This window comes from Xiphias gladius, chromosome 22, assembly GCF_016859285.1.
Source record: "Xiphias gladius isolate SHS-SW01 ecotype Sanya breed wild chromosome 22, ASM1685928v1, whole genome shotgun sequence".
NCBI lineage: Eukaryota > Metazoa > Chordata > Actinopteri > Istiophoriformes > Xiphiidae > Xiphias > Xiphias gladius.
The window spans coordinates 5,475,781-5,493,080 of record NC_053421.1 but is presented as its reverse complement, the minus strand read 5'-3'; the positions used below and the strand labels follow the sequence as shown (position 1 = coordinate 5,493,080).

The 17,300-nt window shown below is 39.9% G+C and overlaps 1 protein-coding gene across 5 annotated transcripts in view; it reads left to right on the top strand.

Moving 5' to 3' along the window:
• LOC120784419 (vacuolar protein sorting-associated protein 13B-like) overlaps positions 1–17,300 on the top strand; it is a 339,421-nt gene that overhangs the window by 186,428 nt on the left and 135,693 nt on the right. For 4 of the 5 annotated variants that reach the window (XM_040118221.1, XM_040118219.1, XM_040118223.1 and 1 more), the window contains exons 28-31: positions 3,320–3,461; positions 4,501–4,773; positions 5,068–5,224; positions 5,803–5,914. In XM_040118221.1, coding sequence (XP_039974155.1) covers positions 3,320–3,461; positions 4,501–4,773; positions 5,068–5,224; positions 5,803–5,914 — 684 coding nt within the window. Of the gene's footprint in view, positions 1–2,217; positions 2,285–3,319; positions 3,462–4,500; positions 4,774–5,067; positions 5,225–5,802; positions 5,915–17,300 lie in introns of all 5 variants that reach the window. The other variant, XM_040118222.1, reaches the window with a different exon arrangement.

Below are 17,300 nucleotides of genomic sequence, written 5' to 3'. Positions count from 1 at the left end.
TCTGTGTTTTCATGTCTGTGTCTGCGTAGACATGTTCCTATAAGTGCCTCCTTCTCTGATTGAGCCAGACAGTGAAAGGGAGATGGACCTTGTAGGCCCTGTGCCTGTATTGAACCCCATCATTAGCAATCAATGGTCTCACCACTGATTTGATAATAGAAATTGATTCTGATTTGCCAGATTTTAAAATCACCTTAGCTGGGTCCTAAGCATTTTAGTACAGGTCAGAGAGGGACTCGGTTGTCTTGGCTTTTAACCTGACTGTCTAGCAAGCTTTCCAAAGACCCCCCTGTTTTACTAAAGTCAGCTGATTTATATTCTGTCTGGACACATGTGTTTGATACAGTATGGCGTTCCACCTCAAGCCAGGATAATGTCAGTGATTAGACAGTTGTAGGGCGTGAAGGTGTTGTGGGTCATTATATCATACTACTCTGCTCTCACAGGTGTGTGTCCAATTGCTTCTGAGACAGAGCCAACCTTAATCTCTTTAGTGGACCTCTATGCCTTCCTAAATAGATAATGGGTCAATTTTCTAATTTCTAGGTTATTTCAATTTAATGTGCATTTAACAACATGTTCTCAACACACTTTTAACCGACCAGAGTTCTGGCAGGGAGAAGCACTCCATCATCTGAGCCAGGTTACCATCATGGCTGTTTAGGACACAGAGGAGGACCTCTGGGCTCCTGGCCCACTGTAATCTGTATCATCCACGTATACAAGAGAGCCCAGAGGGGTTAGAGTCCATATTAATCATTCTGAACAGATAATTGTGAGGTATTTCATTACCCAACCCAGGTAATTTGTGTGCAGTGGGTCAGACTAAATCAAGCCTGACAGATAAAATGTTTCATCTGGCCTTAGCTATCTCACTTATGGAAAATGAATGGAAAGTTATATAGGAGAGGTAACTATGGGAGGTAAATATATAATTGAATGCCTGGTTGTATCAAAAATAGGAGGAAGACAAGAAAGGGTGGAGGAGGGAATGAAAATGACAGAGAGGGAGTTCCCAGTGAATACAAAATAGCATCATGGAGCAGAGGAGAGAAATTAAAGGGAGGTAAAGATGTAAGGGAGTGATGAGGTGATTGGTTATTAAAGTCTGTACGGGGCGTTTCCTATCCTGTTGGAAGTTCAGATCTTCTGAAGTTCAGATCTTCTGATCTTCCAACAGCTTCTTCTCCTCCTTATTTTAAGCAGGTCTTGCCTAGCAATGGTGTTCCTTGAACTGTTCTGAAATGTAGGGATGCCCCCCACCCACCGAAAGAGGACAGCCGGTGACAGTTCATGCGTAGTCGCTCCACGGAGCATCTCACACAAATTGAAGCTGATGTCTTCCAGCTGTTTTGCAAATGGCTGGGAGTGAAGGGTGACTGGATGGGAGCAGAGAGAGAAAAGAAAGGAATGATGAGCCGTGGGGGGTCCATATGTACTAGTCACTCTTACAGTCGAGTGCGGAGATTACAGAGGGATATTCACATAGACACACACACAAGATAACGATGCATGAAACACACGCACATACAATGCGTACACACTCACAAGTAGGCCCACTCCTCACTCCCTGAACTTTTAGTACTCTGTTGAAGAGTAATTAAGAGGTAGGGGGGCACTCCGAGTGAGAGGCTGGTGTAAAAGAAATGGTGCAGATGGTTTTAAACATTTTCATTGTCTGAAACATTTTGTCATGCATGTTTTGAGCATGATTTGGCATTCTAGAGCAACTGTAATAATGTTCTGCACGTATATGTGTGTGTATTTTATATAATGTAGGTTTGTGCTGTAAATTGAGAGTGATAATTGTTGTGTCTGTCTTTATGTTAACTTCTTTTGAGTTCTGCATTACAGGTGCTCTCCGCTTCGAATGGATGGCCGCTGCAATTAATGGAAATCTAATGTCACGAAAATTAACTATGCATCACATTATCTATGTCTAGATAATTTCCCAAAGTTATTACACGTCTTGCATTTTTATTAGTAACTCTAAGCACTAGCTAAAATTTAAAAGGGATGGTAATTTTACGCATGTTTCAATGTAAGCCTCTAGGCTGTTGAAGTTTGATAAATATGTTAGTATCAGTCTGTGGTTCACTTATCTAAATGCAATTTTGTAAGTACTGTTGCCATTAAAGAGATGTTATCAGGCCCTGCCACAGCAGTATGAGTAGTCCCAGATGCCCAATTGAAGTTTGGCCTTGTGTGTCTCTCCAGGCCAGGGCATGACTGGCACTCTGGCCACTATGAAGGACTCATTCTGCAGTGCAAGGAGACAGCCGTGGTGAGGCTTCTGCCTGTCCCACAGCAGCCATGGCAGCCTTAGGCCTTTTTATACTTTGTCTCTGCCATTCTGCTGCTCCTAATCAAGGTCCCTCATCTCTACTGATGCTGGACAGACAGGAAAATAAAGGAAGTCATGAGGAAAAAAACAAAACAAAACATTGTTTTTGGCTGTAACACCTGGTGTCAAGCGGTGGGGTATTTTACTACACCTTAAAATTTTGAAGAAAACTGAATAATATTGAAATTAAATTCCATTCCCCTGTCTCTCCAGTGGCTCTGAGTGGCTTAATAATCAAGCCAATAAAATCTGGTTACAAACGTTCTTTGTGTGTGTGTGTGTGTGTGTGTGTGTGTGTGTGTGTGTGTGTGTGTGTGTGTGTGTGTGTGTGTGTGTGTGTGTGTGTGTGTGTGTGTGTGTGTGTGTGTGTGTGTGTGTGTGTGTGTGTGTGTGACTGTGTGTGTTTGTGCATGCGTGTGTTGGAGGAGACTACGACATAGGCCTCCATTCTCTTGTTGATGAAATCTTATTCTGGTGGTGGTCTTATACTGGTACCTAATGAATGAAAATGGTAGTTTACATAGTTTACATAATTTAAACACCTAAATTAAACAGTTAAGAATGTACACTAGACAACATGATTAAACACTTAAAACACACTCAAGTATTTTTTTCTCAGTATTTATCTTATGTATAAGTCAGAGGTTTTAAGTGCCTCTAAATTGTACTATTTCCATTCAAAACACTTCTCATCCCAAAGTGAAACAGTTGTTTTAGTGTCCTTATTGCTGGATAGTATAAGACCATTCTTCAGTTTAGTAGCTGGTTCCATCTGGTGCAACTTCCTTTGGTTTTAATCAGTTTACACTATAATTAATTTTCCAAGCATCATCTTAAAGTTTCATGCTTTTCTCTCTTTTCTTCCCTACTTGTCTTTTCTCCCTACACTCCTCTATCTCCTTGCGACTTCTTGCCGTGTCTATCCCTTTCTGCATCTATTTTCTCTCTCTCCTCTTTCCCTCTCCTCACCTCCAGTATGGAGGATGGTGTTCGGAGCTCGGGCAGCTGTGGAGGAGTGGTCCTCTCTTGCACTGACAAGCTGAACAGACGCACTGTGTTGGTTCGACCCGTCAGCAAGCAAGACTCTTTCAGCCACTTCTCTGGCTTTTTCCCTCCTGTAAGAATCCAGTTCTTCTTCTTTTTAGTTGACTCTGCTTAACCTCCAACAACAGTGGCCTAAAAGAAAAGTTCTGTGTGCTCCTCAGAGATGTTTCAGAAGCCAGTGCTCTAATTTGAATTTAAACAACTTTAGTGTTGCTTTGAAATTTTCACACAAATTAATAAAATCAATCAATTAATGTTCTAAAGGAAAATACCTCTATGGGTAGTTAAATAACACATTGGTCTTTGAGGAATGTACTCTGAACTTGAGAATTTGTTTTTCTATGTCGTTACTTACATTTATTATAGAATGTCTCCCAAAAGGATGCATTATTTTATGCTTTTATCAATTTTTCAGTTAACAGATGCTTTTAATAACAGCTAATAAGTCCACTGTTACTGGATGTTTTTGCAGATTTTACCCCAATATCTTAAACATATCTGCCTTTCTTTTAATCAACAGTTCGAATTATTTTCTTTGACTTAAGGGGTATTTAATTGATTTTATTTCAGTATTTGCTTTGAAATTCACTCATAAGACTGGAGATCTGGCTTTTCTGATAAATCAGAAATAATTCAGCCTCAGCAGACAGCTAAAATCATTCATTGGTTTTACATGAATTTATGCATCTTATAAAGGGGGCCGATTTGATCATCCAATCTAAATTACTCCACAGAATCTGAATAAATTAAATTAAGCAGCATTTTAGCTAGCATTCTAGCTAGCTTTGCTTTTTTAGAATTGTATATGGGAACACAGAGGGCTTTTTTTTGGGGGGGCTAAGGTCTGAGATGAACTCTTTCTGAAATGCATGGGGTAAGTCTAAACCTGGCTTTCCAAATTCCAGGGTATTGTTGAAGGTACATTTCTAGCTTTTCCAAAATGATCTTTATCAAATTTAAACCATGTAAATCTGGCCAAATTTCTTGATAAAGATTTAAAATTTGTAATTTAATAGGAAAAATGTGTATATGTTGTAAAATCTGCTGTTATTTTTAGCCAACTGTTAGTTATTCATCATTAGTGTGATTTGTCCTTTCTCACCACTGACCAGACGGCAGCAAAGGTCCTGGAGGGCTCTCACCAGCAGCATGGCTTCCTGTCAATCACCTACACTCAGGCTGTCACCAAAAATGTCCGTCACAAACTCACCACTCGGTCCGAGCGGCCAACACGCAGTAGTGCTACCACTGCCAGTCAGCGGATGACTACTGATCCTCTGGCAGACAGCTCACCTCAGTACCTGAGAGAGATCTTGCTGACAGCCCAGCCCTTTGATGTGGTGCTATCCTGTCCCTTATTGGCCACCGTAGCAGGGGTGCTCGAGGTAGAAAAAAAGTGTCTGTCATGTCTAATAACTGTGTAGTATGTAAAGGCGTGACAGGCATTGGGAAATTAACAAAAAAAAAATACTGTTTTTTTATTAAGCTTGCGTGAGTAAATGTAATTAATGAAAACACTTATTCTAGACTCATTTTTTTAATGTAGTTTGTTAGACTACTCCGTGATCAGGTTTATTTCCATATTTGTTATTCGAACCAACCAAGAAACAAAACGAAAAAACTTATGATTAAGATCTTCTGAATTTATTATTTATACCTTTGACTTGATGTCTTTTCAGGCTACGGTGCCAAGACGCTACAGAGAGCGTGGGAAGTCAGCAGGCCAACCAATGAGAAGCCACACACTGACCTCTCGCTGTTTGCCTCTCATCTACATCAACACCAGTGTGATCAGGGTCTTCTGTCCTGGAGTACAAGACAAACATATAGCATCAGGTCAGAGAATTACTTGTCTGTTTTGAAACTACACTTGTATACACATGGTAACACTTCACAACAACAGGATGGTAATTATGCCATAGGCTGTGTTTTGGAGTCTTCAGGTCTGTGGTCCCCGTATGAAAGTCCCTGTCATGGTTGACAAGACATAGCAGAGCCACCACATTAGTATGCAGAGACGTTTGCTAAAAAAATATTTGAGGCTGTGTAGGACCAACCACAGTTATATATACCCCCACAGAATATAAAATCATTGTCAGAACATCATTGATGCGTGGAGTCTTGTTTTGTCTGCCTGTAGAACTGTGATGACTAATAGTGGTAAGGCTGTAATTTTAAGGCTGTGTAAGGCAGGATGTGTGTGTGTGTATGTATGCATGAGTTCAGTAGTGAACTTATGGCTTTGTTATAGTGAAATTTTTACAGAATATTTTATAATAATTTATGAAAGATACGTTTCTTTAACAGTGATTCAGTCACACAGTATATATACAATGTAGTATATGTCCTTCTGTATTCAATGTATTTGATTTTGATTTTGTGTGTGTTTTTTGTTTGTGTGTGTGTCCTAGTAGATCCCCATGTGAAACAAGAGGACACCCTGGTATTAAAGATGGGCTCCCTCAGCATGGCTCCTCAGGCTGATAACCCTCTGACCCGCACTGTGTTGAGAAAAGACATCTACCAGTAAGACAAAAATCTTTTCTCACTAAAGCTTATCTGCAAAATTGATGTTTGCGTTTTTGTGGCAGACAGGAACATGGATATTTATTATTTTCAATATAAAATCAATGTTAAAAACAAAGCAAAAAGTGGACTTCTGGTTTTTAGCATGTTGATCAAAAAAAGACATGCAAATAATTTCCTTCTCTTCTGTTTGCACATGCTGGCGTATGCTATATGTTTATACTGTTTCTCCAATACAAGACTATGTACAATTCATTTACTAGTGAGTTTACCTCCCTTTCTATTACACATTTTAACTGTCATGTCTGACACCTCTGTTGTTATTAAATCTCATCACACTTACAGAGCTTTATCACTTTCTGCTTTGAAAACACACGCATCGCTGACTGGTAGTATTAGGCCAGCACAAAACTTGCAAGATGACCACAGTTCATTAAAAGGGCCACTTTAATTTGTCCTACCTCAAGTCACACTCCATAAAACCTGTTATGAGGCAAGTGTTTTTGGTGTGTAGATGCCTGTACATGGGTACATGCCCTCATGATGTTTGCTGTCTCATTGGAGATTTTTAAGGCAAATGACAGTGCTGCATAGTGGTTAAGCTGCCCCTGTAATGACAGAGAGCAATGAGTGACACCTTGGGGCACTACTTGGCCCTACAGCTGAAACACAAAACTGTTGACACAAGCCTCCCATTCCATGTGGATCAAAGCTGTTCGGCAGGGAAAATCAGGACTTCTGAGGGAAACAGCTTAGCGCAAAACACATTTCCCTACTATAGGCAACTAAGAGAATCTGGATTGTGTCATAACTGCCTCGAAACCACAGCCTCACTGTGTATGTGTGTGTGTGTGTGTGTGTGTGTGTGTGTGTGTGTGTGTGTGTGTGTGTGTGTGTGTGTGTGTGTGTGTGTGTGTGTGTGTGTGTGTGTGTGTGTGTGTGTGCGCGTGTGTCTGTGTGTGTGTGTGTGTGTGGGTGTGTGTGGGTGTGGGTGTGGGTGGGTGGGTGGTTCGGGGGGGGTTTAGCAGTTGTGCAAATGGGCAGATATGGAGCTGGCAAACACATGTAATGAGGGAGATAAAAGTGGTGCCTAATGCTTTGTGCAGCTGCAAGAGAGCTGACACAAGATGTAAAATGGGAAAAAAGAAAAAAGGAAGGTGGACAACAAAAGGAGAGGAGAGGCCACTTTAAGCGTCATTGCTGCTGCCTTCAGTTGGTGGAAGCGTCATATGTAGGGAGACTGCATAGAGCAGGGAGGCAGATGGGGTCGAGTCCTATGGGTGATGTGTAACCATCAAGCCAAGGCTGTGAGAAATACCACACTCTGTCCAACCTTGTCCACATTTCTCACAGAGTAGGCAAGCTGTCTTCCTCACAGACTCTCATTTACTCGTTTGATGTATTGGAGCAAGGAATGTATTGATCAGTAACCATAGCTACAGTTTTGCAGGGGCTTTCTTTTTTTTTTTAAATCCCCACTTGTTTCACACAGTGTACCAGGCTGAAATCTTTGCTGTTTGTTTTGGTACAAGTTAGTACATTTAATGAGATGTAACTACACTATTTCCAGGGAAACTGTGCCTAGATTTATTTTGTTGACATGCTGGCTATGTTGTTATCATGTCAAATGATAAATGATGATCTTGTGGGCATGGAAAATTATCTGGAGTTTTTCTCAGACTTTCACCCAAAAACCAGTTAGACCAGCCATGCAATTTCACCCCATGTTGGCCAGTAATGTTCTGCTTCTGGTAGTTACAGGAGTGGTGACTCTGTGGCTCTGGTGCCCACATCGCTCATAGACATAGATTGCATCGCACGATGCTCAATCCTTGCCTGAACACACACACGCCGCCGTGTAGCCCTCCACATGCAGGCCTCCACACGCACACAGGCATCCAGTATACTCAGTCAGGCACACATGCACTTGCAAACACAATAACTTCCCTACACTCAGTCATGCCTTCACACCCAAATGTGCACACATCCACATACTGTACATATGTACACAAAATGCACGTATGCACACTCTGTCACAGACACTAGCAGCAGGCATGGCCGTTTGAACAAACACACCCGTATTCAGTCAACCCCTTAACCTCTGCACACAGAAGCCAAGAGCCACCACTTCCCTCTCTGTAGTGAAACCCAGGAATTATGTCAAACCACTCTGTGTTCATCCTTCCATTCCTAACCGTGCATTATCCTCACCACCTTCCTTGTTCACATCTGCCCTCCAATTTAGGATGATAACACTTTTGAGTCACATTATTGAAAACAGTGACTTACTATTACCAAGCCCTGTCATGTGCTTTAGCTGTGCTGAATTCTACTGTGTGTGCTCTCCCAAGTCGTATAGAGAAAGTCATAGTGAGAGCCTGTAATCATGCAAACCAGTGTGTGTTTACAATCTATAACCAACTGTGGCTATAGGAAGAAATCTTGTCTTGGAGTCTCAGTAGCCACTTGCTGCAATTCTCTTTAAAGCTCACCACTAATGACATCCGTTGTCATAACTGAATGATTGACCTAAGCAGCTATGCTGTTATTGTCTACTGTACATGAAATGATTGCCTCACAATGTCCAGGATTTACTGGAATAACACTCTGGGAAGGGTGAAGGCTAAAATAGCAAGCATGTGTAAACATCCTGATGGAGCATATCTTGATACTCTTCTACTAACACTGTCTCTGACACTTAAAAGCTCCTCAGCTTCCCTTTTAGCCTCACCATGTTTAGGGTACAGTATGTATTTATCATTTAGAGTAGATAGATTTCTTCAAAGAAGGTAAAACAAACCTGTTTGGCTGTAAAGCTGTGGAGCTAAGTTGATGTCCACCACCAGATTCATTTGGTAACAATTAACACAGTTTCATTTGATCATGTGAAGTTAAATTTTGTTTCTCTGAAAGAGCAGGTCCCCAGGGGAATCTTTACCAAGCAGGAATTATGACACAGAGCTGCAGGCTTCCCCTCTTTCTCCCTCTTCATCTTCAGCTACAAGGCCGCTGTCAATTTACACAGCTGAAATCATTTTCCTGTCTTGAAAAGCTGGCTTTTTCCAAGTACATGAACATTGGCCCGCGGAATGTCCAGCATGCATTCAGCCCTGACTTTCTTGTGGTTTGGGCCCTCTGCAAAATCTCACATATCTTTTACTCCCTACTCCTATTTTCTTTCATTGTCTCTCTTTCTCTATCCCTTTTTCCAGTTAATTTTTTTTTCACTCACGGAACACTTAATTGAAAGCTTCTTGTGTACTGGGGTGAATGGGGACCACTCTTTCAAAAACCCTAAGGAGATTGGGTTTCCCTTTTTAGTGGCATGGAGACATGTTAAAATATCTCTGTGTGAGGATTAAAATTTTTTATGTGTTTGTCAATATAATGGCCTAATATTGACTTTCTATAAACTTCAATAACCTTTAATGACATGCAATATTTATTAACAAGACTTAACCAATAAATGGCTGATGGAAATAACTGATGATTAGCTAATTGCCTTTATTATATATATATACATATATGTACATATGTGTGTATGTATATATATGTGTGTATATATATCTGTATATATGTGTGTATATATATCTGTATATATATGTATATGTGTATGTATGTATATATATGTATATATGTATGTATATGTATGTATGTATGTTTACATATTTACATATATATTTATGTAATGTATGTGTACGTATGTTTGTCTGTATACTTATATACATATGTATGTATTTATGTATGTATGTGTGTACACGTATGTATGTATGTGTGTGTATATATATATATATATATATACACACGTATATACATATATATATATATATATATACATGTATATACATATATATATACATATATACATATATATATATATATATATGTATGTGTATATACTTGTACATATATACATATGTATGTGTATATACGTATGTATGTGTGTATATATATATATATATATATATATATATATATATATACACATACATACACACATACATATGTATATAAATATATATACATACATACATACGTATATATGTGTGTATAAGTATATATATGTGTATATGTATATATGTGTATATATGTGTATATGTGTGTATATATGTATATATATACAGATACACACAGTTTTTTTATGTGAGATTTTTGCAATACTGAGTAAATGTGTGGGAGTATGTAAAACATTTATGGATTTTGAAGGTTTAGTTGCCCTTAATGCAAAGCTGTATTGAGCCTGATGAAGGGGCTGAAAGAAATGGATACACCATCATTGGTCAAAGTTATGAAAGTAGTTGGAATGAAAAAAAAGAACTTGAGGGACACATTCAAACCCTGCCCCCTTTCACACCTTCACACACCTAGCAAATGGTTGTGTAAAATGGGTAAAAAATTGATGGACAAAGCACCCTTTATTTGGCTAACGGAAAGGGGGTTTGAAATGCTGATGCATTTCGTCTTTAAGATGACACCTTTCCTACACATGACCTTTTATTTCTGCTTGTGATATTGGACTAAATATTTTGTGTTAGAATATGGAGGAAGTTTGGATTGACAGAGCAGCCCTCCTGATTCATTAATGATAATAACAGTTCTACCTAACAATTGCCATTTGTATTACCCATAAGTGTTTTTTTATTATTTTTTTAAAAACAGAGTTATTTAATAACTATCCAAGGAAAGTTCCAACAATCAAAGATTCCCTTAGCATATTTTCTTGTCCATGTGTGTTTTTCCCTCCCTTTTTGCCTGCTTGCATCCATGTCTCTGCACATGTTTCTACATGTGTGTGTGTGTTTGTGTCTTAAAATATCCTGGACATTTCCCGACATCCCCACACCTAGATGACACAGCTTTAAATTCCATCACTTAGCTGGTTACCTCATGGTCTGTCCAAGGGAGACTCAGGGAGCATCCCGCTGCCGCAAAATATGGTTTTTAGTTTTTTGTTTTGATTAGTGCACATGCCTGCATTTCTATGGTAACAGCAGAGAAGGCTGCTGTGTCAGTGGTGATGCAGCGCCAAGTCAACAAAATGTGGTTGTATCAATGGACCCTATTTCACTCCCTCCTCCTGTGTCTTTTTCTCATACACTTTCCAAAGTATGACTGTTCTTGGTGTAACATTTTTTGTACACCCCTCTTTCTCTCCCTACTTTCTTTCCTCATCTCATGTTTGTGTTTCTGGTGTTTATATACAACTCTACCTGTTTAGTTTATTTCTTCCCTCCCTCATTCCTTCCTTTCTTCGTTCCTGCCTTCCTTCTCCCTAACTTGTTTAACATCTTTGATGTGACACCTCCTGCAAAGCTCCCTTATACCCTTCTCCCTGTATTCTTTTTTATCTCTATTTAATACTTCCATCCATTTCTTTCCATTCTTTCTCACCTTCTGCTTTCCTTTTTGCCAAAACTATTTTTTCTCTGTGTGTCCTTGTATATTTGTTATTTCCTTCCTCGCTGGCTTTTCCTCTCTGTTGCTCCAGTGTTGGTTAGACTGGTTCCAGTCCCAGCACGCTGTGGTCAATAAGCCAGCCTGTTATTGCTGTTGAATGGCTGCCTGGTTAAGCCCATATATATGTCCAAATAAGTGGTTGTGATGGGGATCTCCCCTCCACAGATAAACACAGCCTGCTGAAGCCAGGACCCTGCCTGTTACTAATAAAATTCCCTGCCAGTACATTACATGCACCCTTCTCCCACAGTAGCATCCTTTCCATGGCAAGGGATGTGTGGATGGAGGAATAGAGGGATACAAGTCCCCAAAGAGGTGGGAAAAAGGAGAGAGGTGTACTTTCTTTCCTATTGCACGGCAGTAGGAAAGAAGGTACACCTCTATAAGTGATTTCACCTGGTCAGAAAATGATGGGAAACCAATGTGTTTGTTTTCCTCAAATGGACTCATATCTTTACTATATTAATATACAGAATTAAAAATGTTCTGCAGCAAACCTGTAGCAAAGCCTGTAGGGACATTGACTACTGAAATATCATTTATTTTTGAGATAAGAACATTGAGGGAGCAAATTTCTCTGCCCTAAAAAGTGTTCTTAATATACTAGAAAATTTACAAGATAATATAAAGTTAAGTATGTCATTTGAAATTGTGGTAAACTTTCATTGTGAAGTTTTATTTGTGGGAACTCTCATTACATTGTAATAAGTGATGCAGATTTTAAAAGTGGCTTTCATAACATATAATCAGTAATTATAACTTTAACACTTAACCATATACTACTATGAACACTCAGCTAAACTGGATATTATAGTTTTACAGTTACAAGACATTAGATCTATCCTATAAAAAAAGACATTTCACTGATTTTTGATTAGGTTTGTTCATTCAGTAATAGAAGCAGTGGTAGCATTTCCATTTTTATTAATTTGAGGCAGCAGGAGTGAAAGATGGGTAAAAGCAGGGCGTAGAGCAAAGCTGCTTATAGGCCTTCAGCACATAATTTCCATTCAAAGCTGCAAACCTGTCACAGCATCAACAGTCACCTCAGTAAATTCACCAGCGGTCACTCGGGTTCACATACTGCTGCTGCTGATGTGCTAGTAGTAGGATTAGGAGACCCTGTGAGTTTTATGCATTATAATCTCTTGTCCTCACGTTCGGGGAAAAACTATGAATGATCCTCTCAGGCGTCTGTATGACAGCTGCAGCTCTCTTACTCTCTTTTCATATGAAATGCCATTCTTTTTTGTATGCTTTTCAGCTGGTCTGTCATGTCTTTCTCCTCATCTTTCTTTTCCACATAAAACCCAGAGTTCCCAGCAAATGATTCATTAGATGCTTCAGTGCACACTTGCCTCATCACTCACTTTAGTCGGCTGCCAAGTACCCCATTTCCCCGTTTGTTTACACCAGCGGAAAGTGTGCCGCTTTGCTTCGCGGCCGCAGCAGAGGAGAAGAGCTCCATGGGCCACACACAGTGACACCCGGGACCTACACTTATATACTCTGATTTAGGAGTTGGTTTAAAAACTCCCCTGGCTGCTGAGCAGGTTTAATGATAAACTCCTCTCAGAGGGCAATGATGGCAATGATGGTAATATCTGTATCACCAGAATAAATAAGTATTTATGATGATTTTTTTAAACTGCTATTGCAGAACAGCCTAACTCTTGAGCGGCATTCATAAGTAAGCATTTTGGATTTGAAGTTCTGTAATAGTAGTGTAAATTAGTAAATTAGTAAATTACTCCCTGCTGGTGTAGTACATTACTGCATGGTGCTTTGAGTAGCAGAGTAGCATTATGCAGTAAAAGTAGTGTCTCTGGGGATTGCCCAGCCAGGCAAGGGCCATTTGAAATAAAGTTCTCTTTATCTATTTTTGTCTTTACTTTCAGGCTTTAAAAATATAATCAGAGGATCTTAATTCCCTAGACTACACTCTTGCTATTCTAAATTTTGTCTTTTTGTGAAAATAGCTAGTATGTCATTAACACAGAACTGTGGGCAAAACCTAACCAACTGAGTAAATCTCTTTAATTGCATTGGTCCTTTTTTGGCCAACTAGCTGTTCTGGTCTTTTAGTTGGTTCATGTGTGTATATTGATATCATTACTGCCTCTCTAATGACTCTGACTTAAATATATATTTTTTTACAAGAATTCCCTTTTGATACTACGTGGTTATCTTAAAGTGAGGGAGGTTATAGTGTGTTAAAGGCAAATGTTCTATCATCATAATGTAATCCAGTTGTCAATCTAAGCATTTAGGGCAGAAAAGGGAAATGGCACTGAGCCATGGGAGTTTGTTGAACCTGAGCCAGCCAACAGAAGAGCCTTATAGTAGACCAACCCAGCAGTCAAACAGAAGTAAAGTGGCTAATAGTGTGAAAGATTTCATCAATAAGAATGTCTCTAAGGGATCACAAAGCCTCTGCTTCATTCTTGCTGTGCTCTGTTAGTTCCTGGGAGACAGAGGAAAGAGACATTCAGTCGAGATGATTAGCGCTAGACCTTTCTTGGTCAACTGTAAATCATTTAGCTCCACTTGTTTCTCTCCCTTTCTTTTAATCCTCTCTTCTACTCTCTCACTTTAGATGTACACCCATGTTCTCCCTCTCTTCTCTGGAGAAAGAAGATAAAATAAGCAAGGATTTGAGTGTCAGCCAGAATAAACATTGTTTTTTGTCAGTCCAGCAAATGAAACACCTGGTGCTGGTAAACGCAGAGGACATATTTCACATTGCCTTGACACTTGGGATTAATGCAACATCAAATTGTTTTAAAATGGGGACAGGCGCTACCCAAAGTAAATCATACGCCCCTTTTTATTAAAGTTTGCCCTAGAATTTATGTTTTAATTCAGACAGGATAGCCTGCAAAGAGCTGACTGATGAGACTGGGAATGGGTTCATAAGGGCTCATGTTGAAACAGCTCTCAGACAATGTGTCGTAATATGAACAGGAAGTTTAGATTCAGCCACTGAATACTGCTGTTTGAGGTGGATTATTTCCCCCTTCACCTTTTTTTCGTTCGTTAAAGTGATATTTGTTGTTCTTATCTGTGGGAACAAGTGTGATGGATAGATTACTCTCTCTACCAGATGATACAGCAAACATATCATGCAAGCTGATTTCCTGGAAAGGGAGAAAATGCCATTTTCCCCTGCTGCTGTAAGAGAGAGGGGAAGACTTGGTTTGTGTTTGTGGAGCTAAGGTTACAAGAGCAGAACAGAGGAAACCAGATGAATGTTAGTGGATGTGATCATTGACCGGTGATACAGAGTACCTGACCACTGTGTTCCGTCAAGCCACTCATTATGAGGCTATCAGTCTTCGTAAGGGTGTACTTCACGCTGTCCAGGCTGACCACCAGCCATCCCTCCCTCTTTCCAACTAGAGGCCATTGAACAGATTATTACAAGTAAAATTGATATGAATACTGAGTAAAATCAGTGATTTATAACTGCATCTACAGTGGCTTCAGAAAGTAGTCAGACCCCTTCACTTTTTGTACATTTTATTGTGTTGTAGATTAAATTTTAACTGGTTACAATTTTTGCCCATCAATCTACACTCAATAACCCACGGTGAAAACTTGAAAACATGTTTTTAGATTTTTTTTGCAAATTTATTTAAAATCAAAAACTGAAATCTCTCCTTTACAAAAGTAATCATACCCTTTTCATTAGTGTAAAAACCCCTTTGGAAGCCATTACAGCTTCTAGTCTCCTTGAGAAAGTCTCTATAAGCTTTGCACACCTGGATTTTGGCAGTTTATCTCATTCTTCCTGGTAGATCGTTTCAAGCTCTGTCAGATTGGATGTGAAGCGTCTTTGAACTGCCATCTTCAGGTCTCTCCACAGATGTTCTATTGGGTTTAAGTCTGGGCTTTGGCTAGGCCACTTGAAGACAGACAGAGTCTTGTCCTGAAGCCAATCCAGCACTGTCTTGGCTGTTTGTTTCAGGTCATTGTCCTGCTGAAAGGTGAACCTGTTGTCCCAGTCTCAGGTTGCCTGCACTGTAGAGCAGGTTTTCCTTCAAGGACCTATTTGGCTGCATTCATCATCATGATGCTGCCACCCCATGATTCACCGTAGGGATGGTGTTGAGCAACGCTTGGTTCGCCAGACATAGGCTTTGGAGTTCTGCACAAAGGGTTAAATTTTTGTTTCAACTGACAAGAGAATTTTTTTCCTGATGCTCTCAGAGTCCTTTAAGTGACATTTGGCAGAATCCAGGCAAAGTGTCATTTGCCTTTTAGTCTTCCATCTAACCACTCTACTATAAAGACCTGATTGATGGAGTGATGCTGAGATGGTTGTCCTTCCAGCAGGTTCTCCCGTCTCTGCAGAGGACTACTGAAGCTCTGTTAGAGTGACCGTTGCATTCTTGGTCACCTCCCTGGCCAAGGTCCTTCTTGCCCCATTACTCAGTTTGGCTGGACAGCCAGCTCTAGGAAGAGTCCTGGTGGTTCCCAACTTCTTCCGTTTCACAGTTATTGAGTCCACTGTGCTCCTGGGAACAGTCAAAGATTTTAAAAAAAGTTTTATAGCCTTGCCCTGATCTATGCCTCACCAAAATTTTATCGCAGAGGTCTACAGAGAGTTCCTTGGATTTCCTGGCTTGGCTTTTGTACTGAAATTTAGTGTGAATTGTGGGACCTCATACACACAGGTACGTGCCTTTCTCCAATCAGTTCAGTTTGCCACAGGTTGACTCAAATCTCAAGGATGATTAAAGCTAACAGGATGCATCTGGCTTTAATTTGGAATTTCACAGCAAAGGGTCTGAATAATTTAGTAAATAAGAGATTTCAGTTTTTGTTTTTTAATAAATTTGCAAAAATTTCTAAGAACATTCTTTCACTTTGTTAAGGGGTCTGGATAGTTTCTAGAGCCACTGTATTTACCTCTATATCATACTATATCATCTGTCTTTCTGTTCCTATAATTCCACTTATCCATCATTACAGAGCTTTTGACCAGAGCTCTACACTTTGTCTTTAGCTGGCCATCTCTTGTACTGTATATGAGTAGGGAGCTGTATACAGCGTCTTGTGTGCTGTGTTGTGGTGTCTGCTGACTTCTGTGTACAGCCTGTGGTTCATTCCATAAATATCTGTGGCCTCTGTGATGTTATTCTCAGGCCCTCTACTCTGTGAGAAGATCACACCACAACACTTGTATTTCTCAGCCTGCAGTTAGAGGTTTAGGGGGATTTGGAAAGAGAAAACCCCAGCCTGGGCCCTTCTATACATTTTTATGGCCATTTTTATGCATATGATTCCGATGTAGTGTGCAGAGAAAGAGGAGAAGAGGGAGAGAAACGGGTATTAGGACTCACCACAAGGATATCAAACAAGTAAACCACAACTTATTTTCCCAACAGTTGGACAATTGGAGTGGCTGGTGGGATAGCAGTGTTGGTGCGTTTGTCTTTGGATTCACTGGTGCAACACTTTGGTCCAGCCTAAATATCTTAAAAACTTTTGGATAGATATTTATGAAATTTGATATGGACATATATCATCTAAAGATGATTCATTCTAATCATTTTGAGAATGCCTCAGAAACTGTCCAGTCCATAATCATTGTCCTCAGAGGATAAATCCTAATGCTTGACCTTTCATATTGTATCACCCATAGGCTGACATTTTCATTTGCATGTAAGATAAAAGCTCCAATGTGATTGGTAGATAACTAACAATGAGTTCACACTGTAATGCCTGTGCAACACGGCTTACCTTACCTGTGCATGACATCTACCTCAGAGAACTGATGTAACTTGCTAGTGTGTGTGTCCCCACCGCCAGCATTGCTGCTGCAGCGCTGCTACTGACAGCCCTACCTTTCTACATTGAGTTCACCTTTGATAAAGGCCATCAATAATTACAATCATCCATCATTGGTTGAGGGGTCCGAAAAGTG